Raw genomic sequence first — 15,943 nt, forward strand, 5'->3', positions numbered from 1 at the left:
AAAATGATTTCTAATGGGGCCCTGAGCAACAACAAGCCTTTGAAGGAATTAAACAAGAGGTTGTTCACACATTAGCCCTTGGGCTGGTCCACGCAGGACAAGGTGTTAAAAAATGTGCCCTACACCTCAGCCAGGGAGAATGGCCCTACCTGGAGTCTCTGGGGGAAAGCACCAGAAGAGACTTGAAATTGACTCTTAGGGTTTTGGAGTTGACAGTACAGAGGATCTGTATCTAAAAAAGAGGTATCAGCAGCATATGAAGGAGCTTGAGCTGCTTCAGAAGTCATAGGCACTGAAGCACAGCTCCTTTTGACACTCCAATTGCCAGTGGTGGGCTGGATGTTCAAAGGGAGGATTCTCTTATCATACTGTGCAACTGAAGCTACATGGAGTAAATAGGTCACACCAATGGACACAACGAGCTCAACTAGGAAATCCCTGTTGCCCAGGAATCTTGGAAGTGATCATGGAGTGTCCAGAAGGCAAAGATCGTGGAATTTTGCCAGAGGAGGAGGTAATGAATGGTGAAGAAGTCCCATCACCTCATAAACTATCAGAAAATTAGAAACAATATGACCTGTTCACTTATGGGTCCTGTCACGTTGTAGCAGAACATCAAAGCTGGAAAGCTGCTGTGCTGAGTCCTACATGACAAGTTTAAGAAGCTGCTGAAGGACAAGCTGAATCAAGTCAGTTTCCAGAGGTGAAAGCCATTCAGCTGGCTTCAGATATTGCTGATCAAGAGAAATGGACAGCACTTTATGCTGACATGTGGATGATAGCAAATCCACTTTGGGGATAGTTAAAGCAATTGAAGCAGAGCGACTGGCAGCAGAGAGACAAACCCATCTGGGTTGTCCCATTGTTGCAAGAAATTACTGCCCAGCTAGAGAGTCTGTTTGAAAAAGTACATCATGTACATGCTTATCTACCCAAGAATCAGGCCACTGAAAAACATCAAAACAAACGCCAGGCGGATCAGGCTGCTAAGACTGAAGAGGCAAAGGTGGATTTGGGCTGGGAACATAGGGGTGAACTATATATAGCTTGGTGGGCCCATGCTGCCTCAGATCATAAAGGAAGAGATACAATATATAAACGGGCTTCTGACTGCGGGATGGACTTGATCATGGACATTGTTGCACAGTTGATTCATGAATGTGAAACATGCACTGCAGTTCATCAAGTCAAGTGGTTAAAACCTTGCTGGTAAGGAGGACAATGGCTGAAATATAAATCTGGGGAGGCCTGGCAAATTGCTTATATGACACTCCCAGAAACCCCCCAGGCAAGCTCCATATGCTAACAATGGTGGAAGCAGCCACTGGAAGTCTGGAAACATATCCTGTGCCCCATGCCAGGACACTATCCTGAGCCTTGAAAAGCAAGTTTTATGGTGACATGGCACCCCAAAGAGAACTGTTCAGACAATGGGACTCATTGCTGAAACAGTCTCAGAGACATCTGGGCTAAAAAGTATGCTATTGAGTGGATATATCACATCCCCTATTGTCATGCACCAGCCTCCAGGAAAATTGAATGGTACAATGGACAGTTAAAAACTACATTGAAAGCAATGAGTGCTGAGAGAGTCAATTATCAGGATGCACATTTAGCAAAAGCTACCTGGTTAGTTAACACTAGATGATCCATCCACCAATGGAACTGACCCTGCCAATCAAAACTTCTACGTACTGTAGAAGGGGATAAAGTCCCTCTAGTACCCATAAAAAATACGCTGGGGAAGTCAGTCTGGGTTATTCCTGCCTTGGGCAAAGGCAAATTCATCCGAGATTGCTTATGCTGAGATATGTAGGTGCACTTGGTGGGTGATGTGAGAGGATGGAGAATTCCGATGTGTGCCTCAAGATGATTTTATTTGGAGTGAGAATAGCCAGTGGTTGAACTGTATGTTAATTACTACATAATCCTGTATGTCATCACTTCTATAATTGCTACACACCATATCAGCTGTAGTACAGTATGGAACACCTGTATTAATGAAAAATGAACTTTGATGAAACTGGTCAAAATGCAGCGGTGATGGAACCAGAACTGATTTCAGCAACTGACGAGCAGCAATTTCCTTGAAATCAACAACTTCAGCTCACAGAATCCTGGACATGGTCTATGCCAGATGCACCAGATGTGAGCTCCAGATGCAGCATGCAACAATTGAACACCACACACGATCGCTTTTGCCCTGGAAGACTGTTATGACAGAAGGAACCCAAAGTCAGTGACTAAATTAACTCAATGGACAATATAATTCCCCAATAGACTAAGGGAACGATACCCTTGTGTATATATCAAAAGACAGGAAAAGTGTGGTAATTAATTAGAATGTATTGGAAAGTGTGGGTCCTGAGCATGATGTAGATGGTATAGAATAAAAGGTGGATAATGTCCTGGTTTTGGGTGGGGTAGAGTTAGTTTTCTTCCCAGTAGCTGCTGTGTTTTTCAATTAGTATGAGAATAATATCAATAATACACTGATATTTTCAATTGTTGCTAAGAAATCATGTTTTTGAAGTGTACAGGTATCAAGAAGCTGAAAGAAGCATAGACAGGCAGCTAATCTAATATGGCTGAAGAGGTATTCAATACCACATAGCATCATGCTCAGTATGTAACACTAAGCTGGCTGGGGCAGAGCTCACAGATCCACAGCTGCTGCTCAGGATGGACTGCACAATCAGTCATTGGGTTGTTGGGTTATGAGAAATTGCATTGAAGTTTGCATCAGTTGTTTTGTGTATTTTTATCATCATCATCTCCTCCTTTGGTGTCGTGTTAGACTATCTTCATCTCAATCCACAAGCTTTACTTTACTTCTTTATTTTCCTCTACATCCCACTAGGGCCGGGCAGTGAGGGAGGGAGAGGCTGCATGATACTTCGCTGTTGGTTGGGGCTAAACCATGAAAACTTCTTAAATACACTTGTGCAAACTGATGTGGAAAGATGTTGGTTTTAGATGATTAAAATGCTGTGCTTATGTTTGGTAAACTTAAGAAATTACTGTGTTGAAGGAGTCTTCTCTTCAGTGTTTGATTTTTTGTTCAACAGCTCATTAGTCATGTCCTAGTATTACAGTTACAGGCACAGCTGTGCCTAACATTTTTGTTAGACATTGTGAGTCACAGCCTGGTACATACCCTAGAATACAGTAAAATTTGCAAACTATAAGCTAAAAATTCTTCAAGCTCTGATTATGGGCCACTGAAAAGACATAAGCAATTCCTTTTGCCATCCATACCACTTAGCATCTGATTTGACTGAAGGGAAAGGTTGGCATAAGTTTCCTTCTAAATTAGGCGTTTGAAGCTGAGTAAGTTGATTGTCCAGAAAATAGCATGATGAGTTGGAGAAGAGTAGTGCCAAGTCACTGTCTGCATCTACTAACAGTATTCAGTTTAGTATAGGACACATTCTTATTACAATATCCATGGGCCAGTGAGCTTTATCTCCGTGTACACTATCTCTGTTTATCAGATGGTATAACCAGTTTATTCTACTTGTTTGAACCTCCTGAGTGTTCTATAGCACATGTGCATCCATCAAGATCTAGCCTTTGCCTGTCAAGATTTCTGTGTATTTGTTTATGCAGCTAGTCTATGCACAATTGATTCTCGCTGAATGAGAGTAATATCATTGTATATTTGGTGGCATTTTTAAAGCACCATGAACTATTCTTTTACAAGCTTACCAAAGGATAAAACATGGAGAACAATGATTTCTAAAGAAAGTTACACATTCGATTCACGTTCAATTTTTTAAGTTTTCTTATAATACAACCTGTATTAATTTTGTCTGTATTACTGGTGGAAAAAGACCTAAAACATTTATTCTTCAACTATACCTAATTTACTCATGAGATATCTCCTGCTCTATCTATTACATTATTCGTCAATGAAAGCTGAGAAGATATCCAGCCAACACTTATGTTTTTGTTTCCCGTTACTAAATGAACCGTCTTTTTTTTTTTCAGCTTTTTCAAGAAATAAAGGTGATCTGCAGTCTTCTTGTTTGTCTTACATTTTAAATATTTAGCATGTTTTTAACAACAACAACATAAAAAGTTACCAATAGTTAATGAATAACTTAGCTAGAGCACACCTTTTCAAAACATTTTGAAACACAGCTCTCTGAGAATTGTGTAGGGACAAGAAAGAAAAAGATGATAGAATTTGTAAGTGGTAGTGTGTGAAATAGCATTAATGTTCAAGCATGACTTTAATAAACCAGGCATAATTAGCGTAAATATATTGAGGCCATTGATGTCCTGTAAACCTCTATCAGGTGAAGCATAATTAAATTTTATTTTTACATTTTTCTCAATAGATTTTTGATAATGAAACAGAACCCATTTGTCATAAAAACTCTTATTTGTAAATGTGTATGCACGTGTGTTATATGAACAGACTCTTAACTGTATAACTACATAAAAGCTTTTCTATCAAGTGTTGTTTAACACTGTTTTAGAATATCAGTGTTGAGCTGTGGGAAATAGCATTCTTTAAAATCAAGCTGAATCAAAAATGAAAGCTATTGAAAAATGACACTTTGTTGCTAGTTAAGGCTGAAAGTGAGTAAATCTCATGACCTCCAATATTGAAAGGATGACACTGATTAAAATAGAACAAGAAAGACAGCTAAATCATAAGTATGCAGGTTTTTCAAAAACCACATACAATGAAGTGGAGGAAGTAATTCTCCTCAAGACAGTCCATTAATATTGACTAGTTATGGTGGTTTGACCTTGGCCAGCTTCCAGGCACCCACCCAGCCACTCTCTCACTTATCTTCCTCAATAGGATGGGGGGAGAAAATGAGATTAAAAGCTTGTGAGTGGAGATAAAGACAGGGAGGTCACTAACCAATTACCAGCACATGAGAAACGGATTTGAATTGTGGAAAAGTAATTGAATTTATTGCCAGTTAAATAGAATTGAATGATGAAACACAAAAACAAAATTAAAGTAACACCTTCTCCCTCCCTTTTCTCAGGCTCAACTTGACTCTTTCATTGCCAACTTCTCTGCCTCCTGCACCCCAAACAGTACAATGGTAGGGAATAGGGGGTTTGATCAGTCCATAACAGCTCTACTGTGAGTCCTTCCCATGGGCTGCAGTTGTTCAGGATAAACCTGCTCCAGGGTGGGGTGTTCCATTGGCTGACATGTGAATATCTGCTTCACCATCCTCTCTCCTGGGGCTGTAGGGAGAAATGTGCCATGAAATGAGCACGAAGACAGTTTGTTAATCTAGATAGAGGGGGAAGAAAGTTTTTTTTACCTATTTTATTATAAATTGCTCAATTTATCTCTTTTCCATCTCTTTAATCTTTTTGATATTCTTTGTAGGAGTTCATGAACATTCCACTCATTTTGCAATAACTTATAAATTTAATTTACGTTTGATGACTCCTTGAAGTAGGAAGTTATTAGAAAATCCAGAATGAATTTTAGGAATTATCAATGTATTTTAGATTGATAAAAAAACCCCGTGTTTCTTGGCTGGTATTTTACTTTAAATTGATTAAAGTTTTCTCAATGAGCATTCTGATTTTTCAGAGAAAGTATATAAATGCAATTCTTTAAGATTCTTCATATTGTTTTGGTTTACTAATAACACTTAATCTCTTACTTGCCTTTCTAGATCGATTTGCCTTACTAGCAAACAATAATCTCCAAGTTCTTAACATCAGTAAAAGTGATGAAGGAGTATACAGATGTGAAGGAAGAGTGGAAGCCAGAGGAGAAATTGACTTTCGAGACATAATTGTTATTGTGAATGGTAAGGAGTATAAGTTTTAGAATTGACTTCTTGCTTTACTTGATTATCATAGCCTGTTTTAAAATATACCCGCCCCTAAAAAAATCCTGATTAAATTGGTTAATACAGTTGTCATATCTGTGTAATTGCTTAATATTTTTTTTTAAAAATCTAGTACACTTTGTAAATTGAATACATTGTGTTTCATAAGATCAGTGTACAAAAGTGTAAAAAAATGGATTATTGTTTTTAATCATTCATGGAACATTGACAATCACTGCAAGACTTGAGTTTCAGATTATAAAATGTAGTAGTTCAGTTCACAGTGTATTTTTCAGTGCTTTGTCATTTACTGTTAAAAACCCACACTCAATTTTTCAGTTATTCACCTTCACTGCATTGAACATATTTTGTTAACTGTTCCAAGAGTCACAGATACGTTTTATTAAGATTAACAGTACTACTTATAGATTTTTAATATTTTATTTTATGAGGAGTAAAATATATGAGTTGTCTGAAAAGTGGCATTATATCTTTTATCAGTTTGCAATAAACCTGTAAGAAGGAATATGAACAGATTAAGACAAGATGGAGCATTTAGCTCGATCTCTCTCTTAAAATCTGGATTGACCTGTTGAAAAATAAATATCTCTTCATATATTGTCTGGAAAGGACACTGTTCATAAAGGACATTTTTTATCTATGCATTCTGTTTAATGTCAGTTTTTCAGTGAAACTACTTCCATCGTACCTATTAGGTTCCGAGTTTTAAAAGCTTTGTCCTTGAATGATCCTTGGCAAACCTCAGTTTATAGAAGTCATTATGTAAGTTAAATTCTCAGTTAATTTCAGGAGAAAGAGCAGCTTCTGGCACAGGTATTATTTAATCCATATAGTCAAGCTACCATCTTTGAAGCAGAATTCTTTTGATTGTTGTAGATAGTATACAGACACTGGCAAGGAAACAGCTGATTTTCCTACATGTTGTGATAGATAGTACATGCCCTATGCACTGTGAAGACCCGCAACAAATTCCTGTCCTCTCTGTGCATTATGGTGCTGCATTATGTTGGCTTCTAGTTATGTAAAGTCCCAACAGTGCATTTGATAGCATTTAAAATGCTGAAGGAGATTTTCTGCTGCTGCTATTTATGTACATGTATATGAACTTCCATTCTGAACACCTTTCACATCCATCTGATATTTGTATGTGGTTTAGCTGAGAGTGAGGCTGTATTTAGCCTAAGAAGTCAGATTGCAAATTATGGTCTGGTTTCACATCTTTTATTGATGGCTATATCCACAAATTTGGTTCTTCATAGAGTTACTATGACTCGAGACAAGAAAGCTAACACTCACTTATCTCAAGACTTCAGTTCATATTGTTGGGAGAAGAATGGGTTGTGATTCTAACACGGTTGCTTATGTAAACTGGTGTCAATTAAGAACTACTTTCTGCTTCAGTCTTTGTTCTCACACATGTATTTAGGGGTTTTGGTGGAAATGTATATTTGAAAGGAATATAGGGGCTGCTGTTGTCATTTTGCTCATTTATTTGGAGAGTAGCAGAATTCTCCATGTGGGTTGTGTCCCTACTGCAAACAGTATATGAGCATATTGCTTTCTAAAAGTCTTGTCTGTTAGATAGCAAGAGTTGATTTTTTTTTTTGTATTTTTTAAAATAGGATTTGTTCCTATGTTTAAGCATACTTCACTCCACAATGTAAGCCATGGTAGAACTGTGTGAAATCCCAGGTTCCGTTTTACAAGAATAGTTACAAAGTTTTAACTAAAAAAAGAAACTATTAGCTAGCCTTTAACTCATTAGCCCCTACATCCTCTAATTCAGGGCAAAGATTTTAACTAAGACCACCTCTTATGTGAACAAGTACTTTATTTGGTACTGTTTCTCTGCCTCTCTGTCAACTAAAAAGTGAGGACAGAGAGAGCGGAAAAGCATTTTGAATGGCTGAGAGCATGTGAGCCTTACAGCAACCTGATGAAGACTAGTCTCTCAGAGATAGCTAAGTGGAGGCTCAAGAGGAGGAGAAAATTAAAGCTAGGATGAAACCTATGATCCCCATATTTCAAAACAAGAGGTAAGTTCCCTCTCAAGCCATTTTGATCATGACTGGGTCAGCCCTGTCCTTATGGGTGATACTTGCCTATAGAATGTTTTCTTGTGCTGTGTGGAAGCAAGAAAAATTAACAACCACTAGAACTATTACTGTAAAATGAAGAATTAGACTTTACAACCACCAGAATTAAATGGTGAAAAGCCACTCCCTGAATGATTTAAGAATATGTTGCAAAACCTCATTCTTTCTTTTCCTGAAGCTAGGTGGCTGTATCCACACTTAGGTATCCAAGTAGCAGAAACTTTCACATTTGATGTAGCAGCATGTGCAGGTGATGTTGGCTAAGTGGAAACGTGTTAAACTTTTTAACCCGGATACCTGTATGGAATGTTTGTTTTTTTTCCTTATTAACAATGACTTCCTAGGAAACTAAAATCAGATGACATTAAGCTTATTGTATTTTTTTTTTCTTTTTAGTAGACGACTAGTTAGAATTAATTTCTTATAAGTTTCTTACATTAAAAAGGAAATTTCTTGGTTTGTATTCATGATATAAATTTAGTTCATTCTTGGGGTAATAAGTGAGCTCTTATAACTACATATAAAGATAGTGTAGCAGAGATATTCTCATTTTGAAGACAAGGAATTAATAAGGACCATGGTGTGCATTTTGAAAATATTTCTTCCATTCTCCAATCCATCTGGATGCTAAGCTGGTTGAAATAACATTGGCTAATTTATGTCTGAAAGAGATGTAAATAACAGAGGAATAGGCGAAATGGATGACATTTCCATCAGACCATAGTAGGGTATGTTCTCCTCTATACCAGTGTCCAAACTAGTGGATCATATCAGCAGTTATGATGGAGGTCACATGTGTATAATTTTAGCTGTAAAAGAGACTGTTTTGAAATTGATATTCAGTGTTCTGGTTAGTGTTGCAAGTCCGTACTGAATAGTTTAATGGTGAAGGCCCTGAAATGCAACAAAAATCCTCTCTCTACTAACTTATGGAAAAGAAGAAAAACTAAATTTGCAGAGAAAGTTTTAAAATGTGTTTGCTTAGATTATTGGCCCACAAATTTAGAGGTTCATTGCCCTGGGGACATGGTATTTCTATATCCAATCTGTATCCCAATATTATAGAAGACTCACAAAATCACTTCTCACCAAGTTGTGAAACTTAGACTGGGATCCCTTGCTTGCCAAACCAACCCTCAGAAAAGTAGTATAGGTGCAGCTGGATCCAGGCTTAGGTCTCTACGGAAATGAAGGGTTCAGATCCTGGGTTCTGTCACAGAAATTCACACTTTAGTCCTGTCCTACGTACATCAAGAACAGAACCAAATATAAATGGATCACTTCGCAGAAAGAATTGATCAGAAAAATAAAATTTGACTTTTGAAAAGAAAAATATTTCATTTCATTGTCATTGAAGTGTCTCTTGGAATATTTAAGTACTTAAGTAATGTGCTGCCGTTCCTAGTTGTGAGTTGTGAAGAACCTGCTATTGCAGACAAAGAATTGTTTCACATCCTCATGTCACTGAGTATAAATTCAGGTCTAGACATAAGAATGCACTGTGAAATGGCTAGGTGCTATATAACATTTCATAAATGACACTTTTTCATGGAAGATTTTGCACAATAGAAGAGGTTTGTATGCTGATTAATGGCCCATGCAATTTCAGCTGGGAAAAAAGTGATCTTTGAGATGCTTAAATTTCAAAACACCATTGAGAATTGTGAAAAGTACATAACAACATTTACTTACCAATCATTGATAATTCTAGTACATAATTTTTTAATAATTTCATATATTTAAGGTTCAGAACTTGGAAACATTTCTGAAGTAGAATTCTAAATCTAAGATACTTGGTGCAGAGCAACAGACATTGATTCTCAACAGTTTGTGAGAAAAATCTGTGGAAGTCCTATGGCGGACTAAAAGAAAATCCATAGGGATTACCTGTTTCTCCTTCTTTTCACTAGTGAAAGTTAACTCTAAAAAGGATAACTGAGTCACTCTGATTACAAGATGGACTTGCTAGCAGAAATCTGTATTTTGTGAAGCTCTAATCTTCTTTTCCCTTTCCTCTCACTTTCTCTGATATTCCTTCTTTTCTACATATCCTCTTCCTTCCAGTCTGATGAAATTGTTTTTTATTGTTTATTTGCTTGGCTGTTAATAGAAACAGATTTAGGACAGCTGTCTTAAATTGTCATATAAATAAATATATTAAAAATCAGCCAGTGAGTTGTTCTGTCTTAAACATTGTAGTTGCTTTTTCTGTTAGGTAGACGTTCTCTGTGAACTGTTAAAATTTTAGTAATAGCTTCATCCCATCAAGAGCAGATAAAATTTATTGCTCTCAGAACAAAATTACAGTTTTTGCAATGAAATTTCCCGAAACAGATTTTATCCATTGGTTTCTATCACATTTCACCTTTTGAAGCTGGTGGTACTCCTGGCCAGGAAATATGCAGGTGTTCAGTAAAACAAATTACGTGTGCATGGTCAAGACCACTACATATTGACAACTGTTTTAAAAAGCACTGTCTAACATCAGTACATAGTTGTATGTCAACTTTATAAGTGAATGAAAGATGAAAAAGCCTAGAGATACATTTTCATTTGAGATGATAGTTAAATTAGTACAAATCATAACTCCATTGTGTCTTATACATGCTAGATATAATTTCTGTCACTTGAAAATATTCTGTAAGAAAATTAAAGAATTACCGAAAAGACTGCTAAAAAAGTTATAAATGTCCTGATAATATTAAAAATATCATATTCAAAAAGAAAATACCAATAAGTGATTCATATTGTCACTGGATATGTAAGTGTAACCATAAATTCCAAAATTAGCAGAAGATTGTATCCTGTGTTTTAAATCTCTCTGGTAGCACCTAATATATTTTTCTGTAATATAATGTTTTATTTTTCAGTTCCCCCTGCAATTATTCTGCTACAGAAATCCTTCAATGCCACTGCAGATCGAGGAGAGGCAATAAGTTTTTTCTGCAGAGCCATCGGATCACCTCCGCCTGAAATCAGTTGGTATAGGTAAGTTCAGTTGCAGCCTGCACATCAGAGCACGTAATTTTAAGGTGCTGCAATTTTCTGTCACAGTCCATTAATCTGTGCAACCTTAATTTATTTGCTGAAATTTAAGAGCATTTGCTGTCCATTTCTGTTCTAACTTGCAAAACCTAAATTCAGCATTAATAAGTGAATGAACTCATATTTTCGATTGCACTTGGGTTACCAGCAAGTGAGGTAAGCGTAGAAAAGTAAAATGCAATATTGACATGCTTCCTTGAGGGGAAATAAATAAAGCTGACAAAATGAGTTCGTATCTCAATAACAGTACAAGCAAAAATCTCGCAACAAATTTTACACATAAATGCATCAAGTAAAAACATATGCAGTTATGCATAAATTAATATCTAATATAGATCAGCAGTACTGATAACAAAATAACATTTTCCCCATCTGTAAAAATAGATTCTAACCCTAACTCTCCATTTTCATGAGACTCAGAAAGAGGCTAGGATATAGGAATGTTTCACTGATAAGTTTCAGCTGTATTTTGTGTAATCTGTAATGTAATATGTAGTGTAAAATATAATATGTTTTGAAAGTGGAACTGCTTTTAAAGTTCACATGGGGTTTTTTGATGATACCGATGGCATAAACATAATATAGATATGTAATTTGGCAACACTTACCATGTAATGTTTGTAGAAATTAAAATATCCACGTACTGTATATTTTTTCAATTTTAGCAAAGATATGCATCAATCCTGAAATTTAAAGTATCTTAAACTACTCATACCAGTGCACATTTCTGTTCTACACCAGTGCGTATTTCTATTCTACACCTAAATAATTTGCATCTACTTATATTATTTCAGGTGTATTAAAAGGCCGCTGCAATTTCAAAATGGACATGGGATTTCCATCAATCCTTAATCTCCATTGGACCCTTTAATAATGTTAGATTTATTTCAAATATTAGCTTCCTCTGACTGATACCATTATCTTAACATGCCATAAGTCAAACGTAGATTTAATTTTTCCTCTTGTGTAACTTGAATCACAGATGTAAATAAATAGAGTGCAGAGTTAATTCTTTAATGTATTAGAATTAAAAAATTAATGAAGAGGGGAAAAAAACAGAAAAACAAAATACACAGAGCCCAAATTAAAGAACTGATACTGAATTCAAAATTTTGATTATTTAATGTTCTGTAAGTAATTTTTTACAATGTATGTCTTACCTGGCCAAGTTCTTAATAGTTATCTGAAATCTAGTATCCTAAATGGTCTTCTTGTAGACAATTAAGAATTAATTTCCATGCTTTATTAATATCTCTGTTTACAGTTGTGAGGATTCTTTCATATTTGATAAATATGAAAGTATGTACACAGGCTAAGTGTCTTTGAGAGGCACTTATCTCTGTCTACTGATCAGAGTCTACTGAAAATTTTTCCATTAATTTTCTAGCCCATGAGGCTACTGACTTTTTTGAAATGATTCATTAAATATATTTTTAAATATTTTACAAAAGCTTCACAAACTTGTGTACTGCTTAGTGGATCTTAATTGAAGAAGCTTCTGTTCAGTTCCTATTTCAGAAACTATCACGTAGTGCAGAACATTTGCTTATGGGCCTCCGTTTCCTGTTGTCTTTGTTTTGTTTTTTTTCTTTCATTGTCTTTTTTTTATCTTATTAGTCTATACATTCTTGTCAGTAGAAAATATTATTGCTTTTTTGTTTGCTGATCTTGAGAGTCTGTAAATAGGTAGGTAGAAAAGGCCCTATGTCTCAGTAACAGAATATTATTAATAGTATGCAAACAGGGAAAAAATTATGGAAGTACCTAAATTATATTTTTCTGGAGGAAGCAGACTAGATTCTAAGTTGTATTCCAGTACTAAATTTCTGCATGAAATTTCTGAAAATCTCTGTCCTGAACAGTTCATGTCCCTTTTCATTCACATATTGGTAGCCAGTTAATAGTTTCAGAAACTGGTGGTATCCTCTCTTTGTCCTTGGACTTATTTTGCAGATAAGTTAAGATAAAGACCTCAGTTTTCTAGAATATTTCCAGTTCTTTCTTTCTAGAAATTAGACTGAGCATAGGAAAACTAGATAAACACAAAATCTAGAAAGAATTGTTGATGACAGAAAAGTCTATCAAAACTGATGTGTCTGATATTAATATGTCATCCATTGAGAACATAATTATTGAATCTGTTTTTCAGGGTTAATGGCCAAGATGTCGTATTTCCAGTTTCATCATGTTTAGTATGTTTTTTAATGTTGGATGTGGCTTGATATTAACCTCAGTTTTATGTGGTTTTTATTCAAAAAACAAGTGGAATTATGTCTTGGATTTGGTTAAGTGTTAATGCTAATTTTAGAAGGATTATAACCTATGGTTACAGCCAGTTATAGCAATAATGTGTTCTGCTTTATTCCCAACTGGACCATTTATCTATGTGAGTTCAGTTATTTCATTTGCCTCGGGTTAACCATTTGTAAAATGGGCTGGTGTAATAAAGTGACTTAATAGAAGTCTATTTTCTGAAAACATAACTATGCTAAGGAAAGTCCAGACACATGCAAACTATTATAACAAAGAATAATGTGTCTTTGTAAAGCATTCAGAAGTATATGGAGCATTCTGGAGAGCTGAGGAAAAGCTCTGATAAAAAGGATAAGAATTATTTTTACTCCATGCTGCTGGAGAATTTTTTTTTTTTTTTATATTGTATAGAAAGTACATCCATACCTGTTCAGATGGCTCATTAAGATTAAGGACCTGTTTTATACACAGTTCAGTGTTCTTGTGCCTTTCTTGCCTTTTAAAATGTGCTCTGACACCAGTTGTTCTCTCATCTGCTCCTTGAAGGTTTTTTAGTAATACCTGCATAATTTGGAGCTATTGCTGTGTAGTCCTAGCTTCCTTAAAATCTACTGATGTTTTAGTAGTTTTTTTTTTTTTAAATTGTCTTGATTCTCTTTTCTCTTATTTCCGCTTGGGTTTGCAATGAACTGATTTAACAAGTCAACTTCAGCTAGGGCAGGAAACACAGCTGTGTTTTTAAATGACAGTATTATTAAGGTGGCGTATATATACCTGTGTGTTGACTGTAAGTAAGACACTGAATGAGACAGTCATTTCAACCTTTAAACTCTAGGACAGTGTCTAGCATGTTAAAGCTTTAACTATTTATATCAATCCTTTTCATTTCCAAGTGATAAAAATGTTTAGGTTTTTGTCAATTTAAAATGATAGCATCTGAACTAATGTGTCTGTCTTTCTCCAAAAAAATGCTTTAGTTCACTTACAAATTTGTCATTTTGAAATACCTAGTCAATAAGGAAGGTCAGCAAAGTTTAGTTGCTGCTGTATTTAATATTCATATATACTTTGTTGATATTTCACTTACTGAGGGAATATAATTCTTTCATCACTTAACTGACATCTCTGATGAAGCTGGTATTACATTAGTGTAAAGTATTACCTTCAGAGAAGTATTACAGTCATAGAATTAAATTAGCCAGGACTGAAATATAAATATCCAAATGTACATGTCAGGTATTGGAAATCTTTATTCATGTGAATAGTCATACTGAAAACACAGTGATTGTTTACAACTGTGGAGATAATATACACTAGTAAAGTTTAGCTGAATCAATCCCCTTATCTTCACCAACAGGTCTTAGAATTATCTGACAAAAGAAATAATCCGCTTTTAATGCGTTACTTATATTTTCCTGTTCCTTGATATCAGCATCAATACAAATCTCTCATGTTCCCTAGAGACTCCAGAGAAATGCTCATAATCTCATTTCTGCTTAGAAATTGTCATAGATATAGTGATGTTTGTGATAACAGGCTTTTGGAAGCGACTTTTGACCTTGAATATAGACTTTTGTCTCCTAACAGAAATCACTACATTTTTTTGGTGAAACAACCTATGCAGGAAGTTGTCTATCCTGCAAAACAATTTCTATTATTTGCTTTGGAAAGGAGATAAATGAGTATCACAATAATGTCTTGAAGCCGACAGCTAAGTGGACTAGAGGTTTTTACAAAAATGTTACTAAAATGCATGCTGTATATGTGCAGGAAATCCTATAACAGATATTAATGTCCCCATGAAAGAGGCAGTGTCATCACTTTTCAGGAAAATATTATTTTAGAAAATATGAAATATAGGTTGTTACCAGCATTATGTGAGTAAAAATAAAGTGAAAATCATTCTTGCTCAAATCTCAAAACTAGATGTCCTAGATTAGTCAATATTGAATAGAATATTTCAGGATTATCATTGCTTATGAAAATCAGGCAATTTTTGTGCAAGTGCTTATGAGAACAGACTGTTGATGATTCAACAGAAACAAGATCAAACGAATTCTACAGCAAACAAGGCAGAACGGGAAGAAATAAAAAAAAAGCTAGAATTGCACTTTTTTAAAAGAATCTGCTTTGATAACTGTGTGTATGCCAAAATGCTCAAATGGACCAGTCAAACCTTGATCAGCCTTCAGAATTGTTTACAGGTTTTATTATTTCTGTGCCATCTGTCCAGAACTCTTTCTAACACCTGGAGTCATGCCTGCTTACTAACTTGTGGCTAGCCAATAAAAACTGAGAGGAAATAATTTGGAAGTGTTCTTTATGTGTAAATAGGCTCTAAAATAAGTTCAAATATTTTTTATAACCTAGTACATAGTTAGTAATGTGAATTACAACAGTTACAATTTAAAAATTCACTTTTAAATGTTTCTTCACACAAGTAGGTATTTCTATAACTGACTTGCTTCTATCCTTCCTTGAGTGTAAGCCATATGGTAGAGTTTCTATTCATAAGCATTTTTCTAACATTGAGTCAATATTGAACATTTAATAATTAAGATGAATTATTTTTAAACACATATATTTTAGAACTTGAAAATAAAATTGTGAAGCTGGGGTCTTGAACATCCAAATGCAGTTCAGAATACTTTGCTTGTTTCTAGAATGAGAATGTTCTTATGCAAAAAAAACACTGTGATCCTACAGAAC

General features: G+C 35.2%; 1 protein-coding gene across 1 annotated transcript in view; it reads left to right on the forward strand.

The window, feature by feature from the left end:
- NCAM2 (neural cell adhesion molecule 2) overlaps window positions 1–15,943 on the forward strand; it is a 281,879-nt gene that overhangs the window by 153,872 nt on the left and 112,064 nt on the right. Inside the window, exons 5-6 of the mRNA XM_069870620.1 lie at window positions 5,661–5,798; window positions 10,807–10,924. Of these exons, the coding sequence (XP_069726721.1) occupies window positions 5,661–5,798; window positions 10,807–10,924 (256 nt within the window). The remainder of the gene's footprint in view (window positions 1–5,660; window positions 5,799–10,806; window positions 10,925–15,943) is intronic.

This window comes from Phaenicophaeus curvirostris, chromosome 1 (assembly GCF_032191515.1).
Source record: "Phaenicophaeus curvirostris isolate KB17595 chromosome 1, BPBGC_Pcur_1.0, whole genome shotgun sequence".
Taxonomy (NCBI): domain Eukaryota; kingdom Metazoa; phylum Chordata; class Aves; order Cuculiformes; family Cuculidae; genus Phaenicophaeus; species Phaenicophaeus curvirostris.